Genomic DNA, 20,791 nt, shown 5'->3' on the forward strand with positions numbered 1-20,791 from the left:
AGTTTTACCAGAAGGGGATTGCTGGCGGACATTTTGCACCCTGCGGAAATATGGGGAGGGGGAGACAGACCGCAGACAGAGCAGGGGGGTCGAGACCAGAGAGGAGATGGTCGAAGCCAGAAAGACCACCGACCTGCCTGTGGTGAGAGAGTGAGAGGCCCAAAGACTCAGCCTCATCATGGGAGATACCAATGATCATAAATGCCTTGGTTTCCACAGCATGAAGCTGAGAAAGGTGAGAAGCAGAAGTACTAGCCCAGAGGGGAGAGCAGTACCTGGCTGCGGACAAAAGCTTTGTATGTGGTCAGGAGCTCAGATGGGCTGAGAAAGGACTTTGCACAATGGAGGATTCCCAGTCGGCGACTGGCTTTGGAGGCAAGGTCGGAAATGTGGCTTTCTCTGGAAAGATCATGGCAGATAGTGAGCTCCAAAAGCTTGAATGAAAGACTTCTTCCAGAGGATTGTGGAGAAAGTAGATTGGGGTTTTTTTTGGAAAAGAGTCCTTTCGGAGAGACATAGTGAGAGTGTGAGATTTGTCAGGATTGAAAGACATGTTCCACATGATGGACCAATTTGTGATTTTATCCAAATCTGCAGAGAGTGAAGAAGCTGCGGCTTTCCGGTCTGAAGGATGACAGATGGTACGACAGAAGGTGGAGTCATCAGCAAAGAGACAAAGAGGATATTCCAGAGAGTCGGAGAAATCATTGATGAAAACCAGAAAAATAACAGGGCCCAGAACGCTGCCTTGAGGAACTCCAGCCTGGACAGGAAGAGGGGATGAGAGAATTCAATTTCGGGCCAAACGTTGGCTGCGACAGAAGAGGAAGTCTGCGAGCCATGAGTGAAGATGGCCTTGGATACCATAGGAAGAGAATTTGGTGAGCAGGGCAGAGTGCCAGGTCGTGTCAAAAGCACGTGATGTATCTCGGGATATGGCTCTTATTTCATGTCTAACATTGAGTACCTCCATCCATTGTTGGGAGAGCAGAAGCAGCATATCCAGGGTAGAGTGACCTGGTCTGAAACCAAATTGATGATCGGAAATAAAGCCAATGCAGAAGAGGGAGGATTTCATGTCTGAAGCGATGATGGATTCCATAACCTTGCTGATGATTGGGAGAAAGCTGATTGGTCTGTAGTTGTAGGGATCTGTTTTTGCACCTTCTTTATGCAGGGCGGTAATGTTTCTGATTTCCATCAGTTATGGGAGAACCACGTGGTTACGGGAGGTGTATAGTTAAAAGTGAAATTATTTATTTTATTCTAATATTATTTTTGTTAATAAGGAATGCACAAGATTCGGAAAAGGACAGGTTGAAGTAAAATTGTGGAGGTGTTTGGTGAATTTGGACTGGTAAATGCAGAGTGAAGCTGATGGATTGATGTAAAGTAACAAGAAGAGGGTAGAGAAACGTGGTTTCAGGAGGTGTATAGTTACAAAGGATACAAGGGGGAAAAAAAATTCTTTTTTTTTGATGGATTTTTGAAGATTAGGGAATGGAAGGTTGGAGGAAGAAATCATGAAGGTAATGATGAGAGTGGGAAGAAGAAGAAGAAGAAGAAGAATTGTTGTTTTTTTTCTTTGTTTTTTTATGCAAGACAGGAAACAGAGTGTGTATTTGGGAGGGATAGATGGGGCGTTGGGAAAATATGAATTGATGGTAATAGGGAGAGAATACAAATAAAAGCAATCGTACACCTCGACAGGAAGGACGAGTAGGCCTCAAGGAACCCGATAAGACAAGGTCGACGAAAACTCACAAAATAGCACAATTTTTGAAACAAAACTGAACTAGGAACACACAGTAATCATGTGGGTGAGAAAATAAACGGTTAAAAAATGACATATAATGACCAGAAACTTAATTTTGAGAAAGTCAGCAGAGCCCCCTAAGAGAAGCTGCCGTCGCCCCAAGCCCGGAACCGGAGTGTGTGTGTGTGTGTGTGTGTGTGTGTGTGTGTGTGTGTGTGTGTGTGTGTGTGTGTGTGTGTGTGTGTGTGTGTGTGTGTGTGTGTGTGTGTGTGTGTGTGTGTGTGTGTGCATATGTGTTTGTTTGTCTGTCCGCTCGACTCCAGCCCAAACCGCTCAACCGATCGTTCTGAATTTTTTAGAGATTAATGTCACTGACCCTGCGACGGTCGCACATTGAAGTTTCGTAAAATTTGGTCAACCAAAAAGGTCAACATAGGCCAATTTGAGCCGGATTCTCTAAAATCCTCAAATTTCATCCGTTTGACTTGAAATTTAAGCCTGGTGTTGGCTTAGTGGTTAGGGTGGCTGGCTTGGGATCCTCGAGTCCTGTGTTCGAGCCTCGTTTTTCCACGGAATTAACATCAGATGGTTGACTCAGCCTATCATCCTTCCGAGGTTGGCGAAATGAGTACCAGTGTACTGGTCCCAGTGTATGCCCTGGTTAGAATAGATGTACCATATCCCTGTGTGTCGTAAGAGGCAACTAGGGTTGGCATCAGGAAGGGCATCCGTCCATAAAAAAAATTTCCTCAAGAAGGGAACCATGATTGTGTGGAGCCCGCAAAAAGCTAACCCCTGCTCAACGGGGAAAAATGGCTGTAAAAAGGCTGTTTCTTTGTTTTTTTGACTTAAAATTTAAACAGGATTTGCATATTAGGTCAGTGAATTCAACCACCAATTGTTTTTGAGGTTATCTTAGGTCAAAAGGTCAATGTGGGCCGTAAGGTCAACCCAAAATAGGCCAAAGTTTTTTAATTGTTTCCAAAATTGTCAATTTTCATGTGATTGACTTGAAATTTTAAGACTCTTTGCATATCAGGTCGCTGAATTCAACCACCAATTAATTTTGAGATAAACGTAGGCCAATTTGGGCCAAATTTTCTAAAATCCTCAATTTTCATCAGATTGACTTGAAATTTGAAGAGCATTTGCACATCAGGTTAAATAATTCAACCCCCTATTAATTTTGAGGTAAACATAGGCCAAAAGGTCATAATAGGCCAAAAAGCCAATTTGGCCCAAATTTTCTCAATCCTCAACCTCTTCTTGTCTTGGCGGGTGGGACATAACCCTTTCTCATTCATCAGATTGAGTTGAAATTTGAAAAGGATTTACATACCAGGTCACTGAATTCAACCACCTATTACTTTTGTGGTCACCATTGGTGAAAAGGTCAACATAGACTAAAAGGTCAACTTAGGCAAAATTTTTAAAATCCTCAATTTTAATCCACTTAACTTGAAATTTGAAGAGCATTTGCATATCAGGTCGATGAATTCATCCACCTATCAATTTTGAGGTGAACATAGGCCAAAAGGTCAAAATAGGCCAAAAGGCCAAATTTTCTAAAATCCTCAATTTTCATCCGATTGACTTGAAATTTGAAGAGCATTTTCATGTCAGGTAGCTGAATTCAACTACCAATTAATTTTATGGTCAAAAGGTCAACATAGGCCTGATTTCTAAAATGGATAGATTCGGCCAAAAACTGAATATATCACTATATCTCAAAACGTTGTGGATGAGTTAACAAAACAAGGTGGATGAGTTGGATAGGTGACAAGAACAAACAGATTTAATTTTTGGTTCACATCCAGCCCATCAGTGGGATACAAAACGTGAACTGTTTTACCTGGCATAGGTATGCACTCTGCCAAGTGCCATTCTACTTTGTACTGTTTTTCCAACTTGTCACTGTGAGTGATTTTTCATTTGTTTGTTTGTCTGTCTTTGTGCAGGATATCTCAAAAAGTTGTGGACAGATCCGGTTGATATTTGGTGGGCAGGTTTGGTGTGTGACAAGGACGAAAAGATAACATTTTGGTGGAGATCCAGATATGGATCCTGCTACTAGAATTTTTAAGTGATTCTTCACCATTTAGAGATAGGGTCAAAAATGATATATAGCACGATATCTCAAAAAGTTGTGGACGGATTTGGACGAACCTTGGAGGATGCGTTGGGTGTGTCACAAGGAAGAATTTATTCAATTGTGGTGAAGATCCGAATCCGGATCCGGATCTGATAATTTTTTGAGTAATTCTTCACCATTGAGAGATTGGGCCAAAAATGATATATAGCACGATATCTCAAAAAGTTGTGCATGGATTTGGATGAAACTTGTTTGACAGGTTGGGTGTGTGACCATGACAAATTGGTTTGATTTTGGTGAAGATCTGGTTCCGAGAATTACTTAATTTTTCAAGTAATTCTTCACCATTGAGAGATCGGGCCAAAAACAATATATAGCATGATATTAAGCCTCGCCAAAGGATTCGGACAGGGTATTGCATTTGGGTCTGTTTCTTTGTCTTCAGAGTTGTATTTTTCTCCGCAACTGCTTGTCAGATTGAGACAAAATTTTCACCATTGGTGCGACTACTCATGTATAATGTTGTACTGATAATTATGACCTCATAGGTCACGTGGTGTGGCAGCCATATTGGTAAAACGTAAAAACTTTGGACCTCTTTATCTCTCAAACTGCACCAAGGAAAAAAACTGAAACTTGGCACATAGCAAGTACTCATGAGGAATGTGTGATTTTTTAATGACTAGCATAACCCGCGCTCTGCGCGACATGTTGGGGTGGGTGTGTTTGAGAAAGGAACTGATGCAGAGTATCAGAAGTAATTTTACTTTAATGCAGTAAGTGGAATACGATTTCACTGTTTCAGAACCATTTTATTTACTTTTTTTTGTACCATGCACCTCATATGGTCTTTGAGATAATGTAAGCCGAATATCACGTTACTCGAGCGCAGAACAAAGTCGAAGATAGCGTGACACGAAATCACAAACTCGGAAATAATATATAAGATTCAGGTTCTGGAGTTCTGTTCCACCATCTGTGAAATTAACTCCGAGATTAATGTTTCTTCTTACAAAGATGGAAAACAAGGTTCAACTGTGAGGGGTGAATCAATTTATTTTGATAAACCATTGAATACATAAATTGAGGATGATAGAGTATGTATTGATATACTAAACTCACTTAATTATGGAGTTTGTGTTTCCAGTAAAGGAAGGAAGAATGAAAAGGAGAAACACATTGTTGAGGCTTTATGTAGGCTTGGTTCAGGTGTTAATTTTCTTCCAAATGACCCATCACAATTAATCGACTGTTATTGTTGTTCGGTAGTAAGAAGGCTGGAAATAACAATTGTTGAAATGAAGCATCAGCTATTTTAGACCAGTTAATGAAGATGAAAATAATTAATAAATGTCAATACAAAGACATTTTATCCCACATTAAATAAGATGAGAAGCACAATCCTTAGTTTTAATTTCACGAGTGATTACACACCTTTGTTCCCATACCCACGACAACTTGGCGCAACAAAAGAATATGAGGCGTCTATATTGTCGATGGAAACTTATAATACCTTGTTTAATATCACAGAGAAAAATGAGAAGTTTAGTTCTTATCCGGGAAGCGGGGACAAAACTATAACAGTTTCATCCGGAGCATACGAGATTTCTCAAATATCTTCCGAAATTGCTCGCCTTATGAAAGAACAGGGCAATGAACCAAAAAATATCGTTTCAGATATTCAAAAAAAAACTTCAAAATCAGTGATTAAACCTAAAAATAACTACAAGGTTGATTTCACAATTGATCATTCATTTAGAGAGTTACTGGGTTTCTCCTCAAAAAATAATGAAACTAATTTAACGTTTTATAGTGAAAATGTCATTCAAGTATCCTCAGGCATAAATTCGGTATTAATTCATTGTGACTTCATTGATGGTACTTATAATGATGGAATAAGAACAAATACAATATTTTCATTCAGTGCATACTCAACCCCAATTGGTTATAAATTCAATATGGAACGAAAAAAAAATCTGGTTTATCTTCCCATGTCTGGAAAAACCATATACAGAGTAAATTTTAGGATAACCAACCAAGATAATCGCATGATTTATTTTCATTGAAAAATTATATCCATCAGAAATTACCAACATGAAGTTTTCCAAGAAATAAATACAATGGTTATTGTGAGGAAACACGAGTTGGGAAAATATAAAATAATTACAGGGGATGGGATGTTCCCTTCCCCATACAATAAGGGTGAAGGTATGTATCTTAGTCGAGGATACTATAAACCTAAGAGACAATGGGGTGTAGGACATCAATTTAGAAATAAAGGAGATGGGATAATTGATACTCCAATGGGTATAGGTTCAATAATTCTTCAACATAAAGACCGAATTGGTTCAACTTCTTCTGTTATGGGAAATGTAGCGGGTGCTATAAAGAGTATAAAAGATGCCCAAAAGGAATCTCATAAATTTCAAGTAATAAAATAAATTAAGAAAGGCGAAACTCAGTTGTCTCCCCAAGAATGACAGAAAATAATTCAAACACTTAGGTCAGAGTTTCAAAAGTTTTAATATCGTTTTTTTTATGAAATAAATGCAAGTATGGAAGCAATTGATAGTATCTATGATTTGGATGATACCATTATCATCTCAAAGTCGACAAAAAAAGAAGACTACTTCAATCCATTGGGACCATACTCTGTGCAGAGTAGTTGGTGCTGCCAAAGCAGTCTCCTTGGCTATTGGACATAATCCTGGACGTGTTGCCACTCCAACACAATATACCAGCATGCTGGCACTCATTTTGCCGACCTTGGAAGGATGACAGGCAGAGTTAACCTGACCTGGTATTAATTCAACAGCTGAGTGGGATTTGAACTCAGGATCCTAGGATTCTAAGCCCACCACCCTATCCGTTAAGCCAACACCAGGCATACTACTTCAAGGTAAATGCTGTCACTGGAATACAAATGGAACAAAAAACTTATATCACATGCAATCACTAGATTGGAATTTGCATTTGTCATTACTACTATGCTCACTTATCAATCGCAAAAAATGTATTTCCATTGAATATTCAAACAAAACAAACAGGCATGGTAGGTCACATGGTCGCTTCAATGTTCATTCCTCAGACCACTTTATTTTCCCTCATATGCCCATATCAATATTATTACTATTCAAATGGGATAGTTATTGGTCCGATTTGTCCCCCGAATTCAAAGCACCCATTTGGGGAAGCCTGCTCCTTATGATGTTTCCTACTTTGCATAGAGTAGACTGAATGACGCACTATATATTGGCCCACAATGCAACCCTGCGCCACGGCAGGTCGCTCGACGGCCGACTGCAGGTGTCTCATCGCAAGGGCCTCCCGCACGTCATCTATTGCCGACTGTGGCGCTGGCCTGACCTTCACAGCCACCACGAGTTGCGTGCTGTCAACGTTTGCGAGTTCGCATTCCAACTCAAGAGGGACGAGGTCTGCGTCAACCCATACCACTACCAACGTGTCGAGCCACCAGGTGAGAGCAATCGCACTCCATCCAGGTGGGGAAATCCTGTTTGCTGTTTGAACAGGTTGTTCATTGTATTATAAATGTTTCACAACTCAGTGAGCACATTTAATTCCTTTACTTGTTTACATTATATTTCATAAACAAGAAGAGCTTGCACACAAGGTGGCTTCCACAACGTTCTACTCTGGCCTTTTCACTGAGAACGTTTTTCCAGAAATTTGAATTGTCTGGATTAAATCACAACACAAATTTCAAACTCTCTGATTCAGTTACAGATTTTTAGCCCCCATTGGGGTGTCAGCCTGTTTGGGGGCTTATATTTTAGGTCCTGGCAGTCAATCAGTGCGTCCGTCTGTGCGTCTATCCAGAGTGTGCACTTGGAAATGACTTGATGGATTTCTTTCATATTTGACACATGTATACAAAAAAAATATGGTTGTGAGGCACAACAAATAATTTTTTAGTCGGAGCCAAAAGTCTTGGGACACATGAATTTATTTCTGAATTTTGGCATTTGTTCAAAGTAAATTATAAGAGAATAGCACAAGATTTATAGACCAAGGGCCCTCAAAAGGTGGACCGTGGTCCACATCCAGACCAACCACAGGCATCATAAGTCCGTACAACAGAGCTAATCCTCAATGGATTGATTGTATGATGTTGAAATCCCCCAAGACTAGAAGTGTATCTCGTCTGGGGCACTGATCAACCACAGACTCGAGTGTGGCGTAGAATGCATCCTTCATGGTGAGATCACTCGCCTCAGTCGGAGCATAAACAGAGACCAGGGAAATGACACCTAAGGAGTGACGAATCCTTAATCTCATAATACGCTCATTGACCGGTGTTACCTCAATTATCATTGGGGTCAGCTTATTGGACACAGCTACAGCAACTCCTTGGGTATGGTAACCATCAGAGCGACCAGACCAATAGTAGGTGTAACCACCCACCATTATCTCGCCGCAATCCGGTCTCCGAACCTCAGAGAGAGCTGCAATCCCGATGTCCAAACGCTTGAGCTCAGATGATAACAGAGACAGGTGATCATCCTCTCTTAGGGATAGGACATTCCAGGCACCCACCCGAAGGGACCGCCTCAGGTTAACCCAAGGAGACCGCCGTCTGGTGGACGACACCTCAGGTCCCAAAAGTCAGTTATTCTGTTAAGTACGTGCGGGACAGGTCCCTTCCTTTTGTCTAGTGGGAGAGTCGAATATGTGCGTTGTGATGTATTTTTTATAGTTAGGTTATTACATCTCAACACCTGCCCATCATGCTCCATCACCACCGTTGGCTGCTCGTACCTTGACTTGCCGAGAGGGGGGCCTCGCGCTCCCAGTCCTCGGCTTCCACGAACATTCCACATGCAATCGTGGCTTCACCACCATCCACCTTCCTCAAACACGCGTGGAGGGATGGGTGGCTTTCTCTGTGCATGGCCGAAACCCCACCCAGGAAGGTTGTGCCCATAGGATCCTGGCCAATTAGAGGCGGACAGCGAGGTGCATTTCGCCAAGAGCCCCTCCCCATGGTGGGAGGAAAGATATATCACTGAGACTCTCTGTGCAAGAGGAGTTCTGTGGAAGAGAATTTGTGCGGGTTTTGAGAGTCAGTCGGGGTTGCCAGGTCAGTCGGGGTTGGTTCATGGTGGCTGTACGTGGAGAGGACTTTGTGGACCCCGACATTAGCCACGCGAGTTCGAACACGAGCCACGCGTCTTGCACGGACACTCGGACCGTGCCCCGACGACCTTTGGCAGGTGCCGCATCACCAAGCACGCTTTCCCTGTGACGACCAGGTACCCACGAACTCTGACCCCCAGCTCGTCTCTCTCATCGGCTGGAGGATCCAATGAAGAACTCTGGGTTTCTTTTCTTTTTGTGTGTGTGTGTGTCTGCGTGTGGGCCAGTCTTTAAGAAGAACTGAATAAGTGTTTTTGATCCTTGTAAATATTCTCTGCATATTCGCGTTAAGTCTTGTTTTGCTTCTTCATTTATTGTAAAGAAATTATTGGAAATGTTCCCAGTTCGTTTTCGTCCTTTCTTTATTTGGTCCAGCATCGTCCGGGTCTGAGTTCAGACGGGGTTTCATCCGGTCTACCATAGCCGGCACAGCTTTGGCAGTTTCCGCTCGGCTGCAACCGAACCGGAGTTGGTGGTCAGCAGTTGGAACTCTACCGCAGTCGGTAGAGTGACCCGGTTCGAGAAAGACACGCCGAGGGCGTGAATCACCGGTAGCCAAGACTGCGTGGTTATTTAGGTATATTGGGAGCTAGACAATTAACCCTACGCCACGCGGTCGAGATATTGGCGTTTCACGGTCGATTAATCAACCCGCCGGCTTCGGAGTCATCCGGAGCGACGGCCGATAATTTTGGGGAGACCAGTGGGAGACGGCGTAAACTACCAGACCTCGCGGTCGTTCTCGCCACCGACCCCTGGCCCACAACAAATTGGTAGTCAGGAGTGGGACCACGTACCCCACGCCTCCACAATAAATTTGCAGGGTTCGAATCCACAGCAAATTGGTGTTCGGGAGCGGGGTACGAACCCCTCCACCTCTATAGAGAAATTTACGTGACTCGTATCAGGGGTGTGTTTGGCAAATTAAGAGCATCCAAATTTTAGTGATTCTCAGTATGGCGGACCAAGATGTACTGGTACAGGTGAGTCTTGAATTAATCTTAGAAGAACCCATGGCTCAGGACGACACCTTGCAGGAAGACCCTTGCAATTAAACCCAGAGGTAACATTGGGGCTGGCGGCGGTGCATGAGCTCCCCCCGCATCAAATGCTCCCGATAGAGGACCGAACAATCCCAGTCAGATCAGTGCCCGATAGTGGCGGACCGGCTTCGCCGGGGTCATCTCACATGAGACAGATGTTGGAGATATTGATGCAAAAAATGGATGCAAATATGCAAAAAATGGATGCGAATGCACAAAGAGCGGATGCGAACATGCAGGCACTGAGAGGTGACATGCAAAACCTGGGGATACACTAGCAAACACAAATGAAGGAGGGTCAGGAGGAAATGAAGGTGGAGTTCGCAAAGGTAAAGGTTCAAATGCAGACAATGAATCGAAAAAATGGTGGATGGGATCGGTACACTACGTGGGGAAACGGCCGAGTCGAGGGGGAGTGTGGAGGTTGTTCGGACCGCAATGGAGATGGGTAAGGTCGAGGGGACGAGCGACACGGTAATAATTAAGGGAGAAACGTGTAAACTTGAACAGGGGATGACGGAGATAATAAGAGAGACGCAGGAGTTAGAAATAACAACAGAAACGCAAGAATTAGAAGGAGGGGGCCAAATTGCATGAAACTAAAGAGGAACACACACAAGTAGAACTGGTAAGGGACATTGAGGTTGAGCGGGTGGAATGTCTTGAGTCCCAATGCGAGGGTCAGTTTAACCTCCCACAGGAACGAGGGGAGACGGTATGCTCCCTCGAGGCAGACCGTGACGAGGTGAGTCCGGCAAGGCTGTACGAGGTAGAGTGGGTATATGGTGTGAATGAGCACATGCCGAGCTTGAGGGGGGGGGGTATAGAATTCCCGGGATCCTTTGGGCTAACACAAACCCCCGATGTGAATGTCCCAGAGTGTGTGTTGGAGCGTGTGAGTTACATGACGTGTGTAAGTGCATGCGTGGAATTGGGACGTGGACCGATCCAGACGGAAGACGTGGGTCCTGTAACGGACGGGAATGGCGAGCCTAATGGGCTGCACGGAATTGTTTTGGAAACCGCACCGGCTCCACGGGATGCTGTGTGCGAGGTCTGTTCCTGGTTTTGCGAAATGCCCAACCGAGGACGATTGCATTATCGGGAGCGGCATTGAAACGTCCCGTGATTGGTATGAAACCACCACGTGGACGGCTAAAATGGCGACGAATTGAATGGTGTAAATTCAGAAAGCACGTGGCCCCATTACATGTGAGCCCGTGTACAGAGGCCCACGTGCTGCTCGCTGCGATTACTGTTCGCGGGACGCGCGGAGCGAGTCTCGAGGAGGACACAGCCGGTTCCGTCTGCGTGGCAAGCTTCACAGAGCGGTCCATGTGCGAGTGACGTCACCGAGGATCGCACAGCACGAAGTCCGGGTGAGTAGCGTATGCTGGCTCACATGGTGGATAGCTTGAGAGCAAGCGTATTATGCGATCGACGGGGCGACGTTACACTCGTATGTATCGGCCATTGGGAAGGGACGAGCGAGTTGTAAACCGCCGCCCTGGCGACGCAAAGATGGCCGAGCCTTGCACGAGTACTCAATCCCCGGCCAGGATGTAGCGAACATCCGCGCTTGGGCATAGGAGCACTAGTTTAGTGGGATGGGTTTAGCGTTAGTTAGACTGGCTTCATGGGGCCTGAGTAGTTCTCCATGGGGCCCAGTGGGAACAGTTAGTGGGAATTTAGTTTATAATTTAGAAATTGATTGGAGACTTGGATGGACATGGTACGTGTAGTGGGGACGTAGCTTAGTAATAGAATTAAATGGAATGTGCATGAGGATAAGAGATGACTAGGGGCACGAGCTAGTTAGGGAGACGTAGCTAGCAGAGTGTCAGTTGTTAGAGTGCATTGAAAAAAAAAGAAGAGAAGAAAGAAACATAATGAATGAATGTGGGTCAGTGGGCCCGAATGTGAGTGGAGTGAATGTGGAATGCATGGTGCGAACGATTGAATGGGGGGGGGGGGAGGAGTGAATCCCACCCAAGGGAACCCGGGGTTAGTGTAATGTTAGTTAGTGGGTTCGTTAAATTAACCAAAACAGATGTCGTTTTGTTGGTGTTGAATGAAGGCACAAAACCTTTTGATGGGGTGCAGGAGTCTATTGATGGGCTGGGAGCGTGGCTGGTGAAATGTGCACACTGAGTAGAGGCCCCCCTGGGCACCGGAGTAGTCGGCCAGAGTAGGCCATAGGTCCAAGGGACCGAGTTAGTGTCATGGGCACGGGCAGCCCACGGAAACAGGATCCGGAGGACAAAAATGACACGTGGGCATCAAAGGGGACACTGCCAGGGGATTTTCCCCACGTTCATACAGTGGAGGTAGGCTCGGAGACAGCCTCAGTGACCCGGGGGTGCCGAAGATCGAGTTCGGCAAGTGGGTGGATCTGCCAGTTGAGCCACGTTGCCCAGCCACGAAATTGTGCAAGAGCACGGGAGAAAATTTGCGGGCCAGGCCCAAATTAATAACAAACACCAACACAGGCGACGGAAATCGTGGTTGCTAGAACCGATAGTTTAAAGAGACAGGCGTGTTGAAAAGCCCCAAGGATAGATTAATGTTTAATAAATGCTAGGATCGATAGGAAACGTGTACCCCTTCGCACCATCCATCCCTTCGCTGTTCGTAGGCCGCTGGACTAAACTTGAAAATTTCTGAAACCGGTGAGAGTTATTCTGAGGCTGCATTGGGCCTTGAGACAGATTCACTTGTCTCTTCCTTAATCCTCTCAAAAGGGATCTTATGGATTGGGGACAGACAGGACAGGTTAGCCGAATAAGGGGGTTAGGGACTCGCGTAATTATAAAATAAAAAAATAAAAACTCAAAATTTCGTTGTTTTTGTTACAAGCTAATGGGGGTGGGTATGGACAAGGACAGTCATAGGCAATAGGTTGGGGGGAGACTGTAGGATAGGACTGAGCTCATCTTCGGACCGGCCAACGCCACAACCTCACGAGATCACACTGAGGCCGGCCAGCTTCATGTGCCGACCTGTTGTTGCACTGCACCTTGCGTGGTCTGTATTTGCCATGCCTTTTTCTGCCTTTGCCTTGACTCCATTTGCCATACCTGCCCATGCCTTTGCCTTGACTCCATTTGCCATACCTGCCCATGCCTTTATTTGCCTTGCCATGTCACTCACCTTTACCATGTGCGCCAGGACCATCTTTGTGAAAGTGTTTGCAAGGACTGCCCTGCAGGCAGCCGTGTTACTAGGGACTGTAATTGTGCAGCCCGGACATCTCCTTGTTGTATAAAGGCCAGTTCAAATGGACTGTGAGACGGCATGTGGCCTGCCGTGTTAGGGTGAGTTGCCTCCAGCAGCCAGGAAAAATAATAAAAACCAACAACAAAGGACCATTGAGGGCCCTGAAGATGCCTGCTCATCGATTGCCTGCTGTTGCACTCATCCCCGGATGTTGCCTTTATTGTGCTCTCTCCTCAAGTCACAGGTCCTGGGCCATGGGTAGTGTAAATATTAGAAATGTATATCGTCCTAACCCACCTGTTGTTTGTTTAGTTCCGGCAATATAGTTAAGTTGTCCGAATGTGTGCAACTTTAGTTATGCAATGCACTAAGTTATTTATTTTTGAGACATGTATTGAAAATGTCGCACTCAGGGATCCATAGGTAAAATGTACTTGGGGAACCTACACCTGCATGCCACACAAATGTTGACGACTCAGGTCGAGTCAAGCAAAAGGGAGGGCGGTAGTGTTACAGTTCTCGGAACCGTATGCATACAACATACAGTTGTCCCGAGTCAGTTATTTCATTAATAAATGTGACGTTAGGACCCTACCTTTTGTCTAGTGGGAAGAAGGAGTGTGTTGTGATGGGCTATAGTTCGGATTAATAAATCATTTTTTCCCTTTTAATTTATGAAATCATTTTTCCCTCCATTCCACTTCCCACTCTTCTACTGAGGTAAATCTTCCTCGCTTGCTCCCCTCGTTACGCTGGCCACAGCATACCACCGACTACCCACTGTATCCCAAAGACTCGTTTTCAGAGGCAAAATCCCGATGTTCGCTATGGGTTCCGTCTCGGCATCCACCTTCCCAAACCCAAACACGCGTGGCGTGGGCGGGCCTTACCAGTGTCTGGCCGAAACTCCGCCCAGAAAGGCAGACCACGTGAAGGCCCGGTCCAATCGGGATGCTCGGATCGGACAATGACGTCCGCTTTGCCATGGCTCCTCCCCGAGCTCCAGGCTGTATAAAGCACGGACCTCCGAATTGGTCGTTGTCGTCGTTGTAATTGTGAAGAAGTTGGGGAGGTTGAAGAGAAGTGCGAGTTGTTGTGAAGGTGTTCCGGCTGCTTGACTCTGCCTATGTCTCGCCTGGACGGCCCGCCTACCGTACTGGTCCTCGACCAAGCCTCTAATCTGGTTCTGCCTACTGCTCATCTCTCGCCTCTTTCGATTCCGCCAGACACGATTACTACACGTGTGGTGGTGGACCGAACCACTCAACTTTTGTCGGGTGCCGCACCATGGAGCATCCCTCCCCCTCAACGCTCAGGTACCAAACAAAAACTGTGACCTCAACTCCCTCCCTCCCTGGCTGCAAAAGTTATTTGCCTTCCATTGGGTTTATTTTGTTTGAGTGTGTGGTGCCTGTCCGTTAGATAAGCCAGTATAAGATCTCCATTGTTAACCTCCGCCATCTTCGAAGATGGATGGAGGTTACTGTTTTCACCCCTTTCTGTTTATTTGTTTGTTTGTGAACAGTATTACGGAAAAACTCCTCAACAGATTTCGACGAAACTTGGTGGGGGGGTTAGGTGTGGTCCAACGATCATGCCATTAAATTTTGGATTTGGTCCCCCCCCCCACAATTTTTTTTTTGCATTTCCAGATGTTTTAAGTGTTTTCCAACCCCCCCCCCCCCCAAAAAAAAAATTGTTACAGAAAAAAAAATTTTGCAACTTTTTTTTTCAACAAAATTTCAAATTTTTTTTTTTTGCATTTTTACATCTTTTAAGTGATTTCCAACCTCCCCCCCCCACCCAAAAAAAAATGTTGGAGAAAAGAACTATAACTGTCAGCACTGTTGACATCATATTTAATGAATAAGATATAAGGTTCACTTGAGTGACCCAGCAGTATTGGCGGCGGAGGTTTTGCACTCTCCCGAGTGCTCCCCCTCTAGTTGTGATTGTTATTGCTTTTATTAATCTCGCGTCAAGTCTGCACTGTGTCCGCTTTTGTAAGTTGCATGTATAATTGTCGCACCCCTCACCTCTCTCACCTTTCCGCTGCATTACATACCGAATAAACCTTTTTGTTGTGCCACATGCTATTCCCCGCTTATTGTAACTAAATAATTGTAGAAATGTTCCCAATTCGCCTTTGTCTTTTCCTCCACTGGTCCAGCATGGTTCGGATCTTAGTTTAGCCGGTTCTATATTTCCAACAATCCGTTCCTTCGAGCCAGTACGTCCTTGGCAGTGCCATTCAACTGCATCCGATCCGGAAAGGTAGTCGGTAGTTGGTAGAGTGATCCAGTTCCGGCAAGGCGTACTGAGGGCATGGTTCCCTGGTAGTCGAAACCGCGTGGTTAATTAGGTAACTTGATTCTAGACAGGAGGACTCTACGCCACGTGGTTGAAGTATTGGCGTCCATGGTCGGTTAAGCGACGGCCTACAATTCCGGGGAGTCTGGTGGGGATCGACGTAGTTTCCCCCACCTAGTGGTCGTTCTCTGCCAGACCCCTGGCCTGCAACAATACATATATATATATATATATATATATCTTCTTCTTCTTCTTTCGGCTGCTCCCATTAGGGGTCGCCACAGCGGATCATGCGGATGATCCGCATCGTGATTTGGCACGTTTTACGCCGGATGCCCTTCCTGACGTAACCCTGGTCGCCTCTTACGACACAGGGATATGGTACACCTATTTTAACCAGGGTATACACCGTCCCAGTACACTGGTACTCATTTCGCCGACCTCGGAAGGATGACAGGCTGAGTCAACCCCCTGGTGTATTAATTCAGTGGCCCAACGGGGCTTGAACTCAGGACCTTTTGGATCCCAAGCCGCTGCCCTAACCACTGCGCCAACACCAGGAGATATATATATATATATATATATATATATATATATATATATATAGATAGATAGATAGATAGATAGATAGATAGATAGATACATATTGTTACAGTTCTAGGAACCGTATGCATACAAACATACAGTTGTCCCGAAGTTAGTTATGCCATAAGCATATGTGTAGTGGGAAGACACTGGGGTGAGTTGTTTTTTTTTTTTTAGTTAGGTAAATAAATCATTATATCCCCTCCATTACGATCCAAGGTACCATAGCGCTTACAGCCCTCGGTTCGCTGGCCACAGCGCACCATTGTCCATCTGCTGTCTCCGGAGGCTCGTTTGAGGCAAAATCTTCGCGTTCGCTGTTCCAGTTCCTCAACTTCCCAAAACGTTCCAATTCCTTCTTCATGGGTCCAGACACGCGTGGAGTGGGCGGGCTTTCCCTGCCTGGCCGAAATCCCACCCAGAAAGGGCGGACTCCATGAAGGCCCTGTCCAATTAGGACGGACGATAACGTCGGCTTTGCCAAGGCCCCTCCCCGACCTTGGGGATCTATAAATTACGACACCATCCTCAAAGTAGAGTGAGAGAGTCGGAGAATTCGTTGTTGGTTGAGGGAGGAAGAGGTTCGCTGGTTGGATTTGAAAGTTTGTTCGTTCGTTGGTTGTGAGAGAGCTGAAAAGACCTCGACCAGGCCTCGGTCCGGTCCTGCTCCTGTCTGCAGCCCCGTTCATACCTTGGACTCCGCGCTCTTCACCCGGGCTCCTTTGCAGACACGGTCTCCACACGTGCGGCTGTGGGCCGAACTGCACAACCTGTCGGGTGCCATACCACGGAGCATCCCTTCCCTCGGAACGTTCAGGTACCAAAAGAACTGCGACCTCAGCTCCCTCCCTCCGTTGCTGCAAAAGTCCTTTGCCATTCAACTGGGTTTATTTTGTCCGAGTGTGTGGCGTTTATTTTGTCCAAGTGTGTGGTGCCTGTTCATTAAGTAAAAACTGTTTAAGTTCTTGACTATTGTAATTGTTGCTTGTATTAATCTCACGTAAGTCTGCACTGTGTCCGCTTTTATAAGTTGCTGTAAAAATTGTCATCCTACATCTCTCTTCTTTCCCCTGCATAACACACCAATAAACTCGTTCCTGTTCCACATGTTTTTCCTCGCCTATTGTAAATAAATAATTGTAGAAATGTTCCCAGTTAGTTTTTGTCTTTTCCTTCATTAGTCCAGCATGGTTCGGATTGAATTTAGCCGGGTCTTTATCCCCGATAATCTGTTCATTCTAGCTGGTACGTCCTTGGCATTTACGCTCGGCTGCATCCGATCCGGAGTTGGTAGTTGGTACTCTACCGTAGTTGGAATGATCCGGTTCGGGCAAGGTGAACCGAGGGCGTGGTTCCCCGGTAGTCGAAACCGTGTGGTTAATTAGGTAAACTGATTACACCTGGCAGGAAGACCTGACGCTACGCAGTTGAGGTATTGGCGTCCACGGTCGGTTAAGCGACCCGCCACGATATGGAATTATCCGTGAGCGACGACCTACAATTCCGGGAGTCTGGTGGGAGACGACGTAACTTCCCCCAACTCATGGTCGTTCTCGCCACCAGACCCCAGCCCGCAACAATATAGATATATACATATATAGTTACGGCCACAGATACCGAGTGTATTATGAGGGGGTTAACCCTCATTTCTTCTTGGAAGAACAGGACCTGGGGCCACCGCTCACAATTAACTTTGTGGTGCGGTGGGTTGCTTAACAACCACAAATGCCAATTAGTTAACCATAATTTCCAGTGCCCACCGTCTAATTTGCTGTTTAGCTTGAAGTCACTTGGCCTCCTGACTGGGGAACGCGCCCTCGGAGATGCACCAATCTTATCTTGATTAGATCTTGAGTAAGGCGGCTGAGTGTTTACTGCTGGTGCACGCCGATTACGGCAGGATAATTCGTATGGGAATTACATCCCAGTCAATCTAGGTTTGGAAAATGCTGGATCAATAGAAGGAAATGACAAGCACGGACAGGTTGAAACGTCAACAAGGAATTTATTATTTAGAAAAATAAATAAACTGAAGAACTTTTTATTTCCTTGTGGTGTAAATGGATGAATTCAAATCAATCAAAATAATCTCAAACGAATAAAGAATTCAACAAGCGGTCATAGAAAAACAGACAAAGAGCAGATGCTTATCACGATTCCTTGCTCAAAAATGAACTACTACACATGGGTATCCAGCAGATCATTCAGGGGGAAAAGAAATCCGATCTCGGCTCTCCAATGCAGAAGTCATTGTGCATCTATCTAAATGACCCAAAATGTGTGAATGTGCCTTGGTCCGCTGCCAGCACCCTGCCTCGCCATGCATCCACCCGCAAACAGGCTTGAACACAAATCGACGTCACCCCCAAGAACCAGGGACTTCAAGAACCAGGTACACCAATAGCCAGATACTGAGCAGAACCAGCAGGAACAGTCAAACTGTCACCAACCATCAGGAGCTGTAACCAATGATCAGGAGCTGTAACCAATGATCAGGAGCTGTAACCAATAATCAGGAGCTATCACCAACTGTCCAGAAGGTGGTCTTCCCGTCATTTTTATAAGCGACCAGTGTGGGTGAAGCCTCAAGCAGACTTCAGCCAAATCCAGCTTGCCTATTGGCGCATCGCTGCACATGACCTCCAACGGTCAACTTCTGTGATCCCCACCATCGAACAAGATGCAACTCTCAATTTACACAGGCCTGGCTTACGACGCCATATTCGGGGCACTGGACGAATGCCAGAAAGCAGCCATTTGCCGGAATTACTGAGCAAAAATGTGAAGCGCTCACAAAACGTAAATGGCAACCATCACCTCTCCGTTCAGCCCAATACGAACAAGAGCCAGCCAGCATCCATAGAGCTGCTGAGCGGGGCGTCAAACGTCAATGGAAAAAAGGTGGATGCCTGAGGTAAATGATCCACAGCCATGTCTGACCGTCAGAATAAACTGTCCAGAAAAAGCTTGTGGTGTGTTTAATCAAATGACCTGTAATCCAAAGTGTAAATAAATCGTCCATTTCCAAGCCAATGTGCCCTGATGGAAAGGGGTAGAATGAGTCTCCGTTGGGCTAACAGCTATCTCTCGCATGCATGAAGGGTGAATATCGCTCATGCGGAAAATGAATACTGGCGTAAAATCATGTCATGAACGTGTCGTAAAGAGGAAAAGGTTATCCCATAAGAAAGAAAGGGAACCTATTCTTTTCCCTTCTCCAATGCATAGAGGTAGAATCCCACCAGACAAGGGAATGGGTCTATTCTGAACATGCAATTTATGGAAATAACTGTCTGAGGACCTGGATGGTGTGTGCTTTAGTCGGATCAGATTCTGAAATCCATAATATATATCATATATATATTTGAAAGAAATATTTTCTCTGTGTCATATCTTGTTTCCATTTCATTGCGAACAGTATCTTTCCCGAATTGATTTGATTTTGTTGTCATTGATATTGCTTATTGATTTTTAGTTGCTGCATTGGAAAAATTACATTTATTATTTATATTGTAAATATGATTCAATATTATTCATTCATTGACCTTACTGTATATAAGTAAATACATGCCCCTCATTATATAGTTACCCAGCTCACATTTAGCGAAATAGGTCATTTGCACCGACTGCATTTTCTAAACATGCCGCTCTGTGAAGCTGCATTTATCAAAATTTAGAACTTTTTATTCACCATTTCGTAGATATTGGCTTCATATAATGCCCTGAGTTTCAAGCTGATATCGGTATCGGCATCATTTGATGCCACAGTAATGCGCAACTGAATTTCAAATATTTTTGGCATGCATACTCTGCCACCCTCCTCCCCATCTCAACCACCCAAAACCTTGTTCCTCAGTGCTCATCGAGTCACTAAAGAGGATATACTTGCATCTGTGTCTCTTTATCTCGACCTCGAGACAGAGACAGAGGTGTGGGAGGAGAGTGCTGAGTTTTATGAGGACGGAGGAGCGAGGAGGGGACAGAGTGAGGGAAAAGGGTGGGGGAGAGGAGGAAAAAAAAAAGACAGGTGAGGAGTGGAGGTGGGGTTAGCAAAGAGAATATGTGATGCTTAATGACTGAACACACACAAAAAAAAAAAACTGTCAAAACAGCTGCACACAAGACGACACAACACAGTTTGTAAAGTAATCCACTGGCACATCTGCAAACTTTGATATTCCAGTTCCAGAAAATTTGTGGGAAAATGAACCAAAAGCAATCACCGAAAACATTGAAGTACCACTCACGTATCACCTTATGATCCCAACAGGCGTGATCATCGAAAACAAAGCATTGCGACCAGATGTCATACTTAGGTGCAAAAAAAACAGAAGGCATTGCTAATTGAGGTGTTAATACCGGTGATTTTGGAATAAATGCAGAAATCAAGAAAATGACCAAATACCAAGACCTCAAGCATGAAGTGAAAAGATCCCGGAAGCTGAAGAATGCCAAAGTTGTACCAGTGATGATGAAGAACCCCATGGGAATGATGAAGAAGAACCTCAAAGAGATATTAAAAACCATCCCTGGGAATATCACTACAAACGAACTACAGTTGGAAGCAATCCTGGGCTCAGTAACGATCCTGAAGAAAGCCCTTGGCACAAAACTTTGAAAACAAAAAACTTC

The 20,791-nt window shown here is 45.0% G+C and overlaps 1 protein-coding gene and 1 long non-coding RNA gene across 7 annotated transcripts in view; one reads left to right on the plus strand and one right to left on the minus strand.

Moving 5' to 3' along the window:
• LOC147017872 (uncharacterized) overlaps positions 1–20,791 on the minus strand; it is a 98,168-nt gene that overhangs the window by 75,937 nt on the left and 1,440 nt on the right. The gene's annotated exons all lie outside the window — the stretch shown is intronic.
• LOC147017873 (SMAD family member 3-like) overlaps positions 1–20,791 on the plus strand; it is a 206,322-nt gene that overhangs the window by 2,178 nt on the left and 183,353 nt on the right. For all 6 annotated transcript variants that reach the window (XM_085896933.1, XM_085896930.1, XM_085896936.1 and 3 more), the window contains exon 2: positions 7,133–7,326. In XM_085896933.1, the coding sequence (XP_085753059.1) occupies positions 7,133–7,326 (194 nt within the window). The remainder of the gene's footprint in view (positions 1–7,132; positions 7,327–20,791) is intronic.

This window comes from Eptatretus burgeri, chromosome 10 (genome assembly GCF_056783735.1).
Source record: "Eptatretus burgeri isolate ZD-2024b chromosome 10, Ebu_testis_v1, whole genome shotgun sequence".
NCBI classification, from domain to species: Eukaryota; Metazoa; Chordata; class Myxini; order Myxiniformes; family Myxinidae; genus Eptatretus; species Eptatretus burgeri.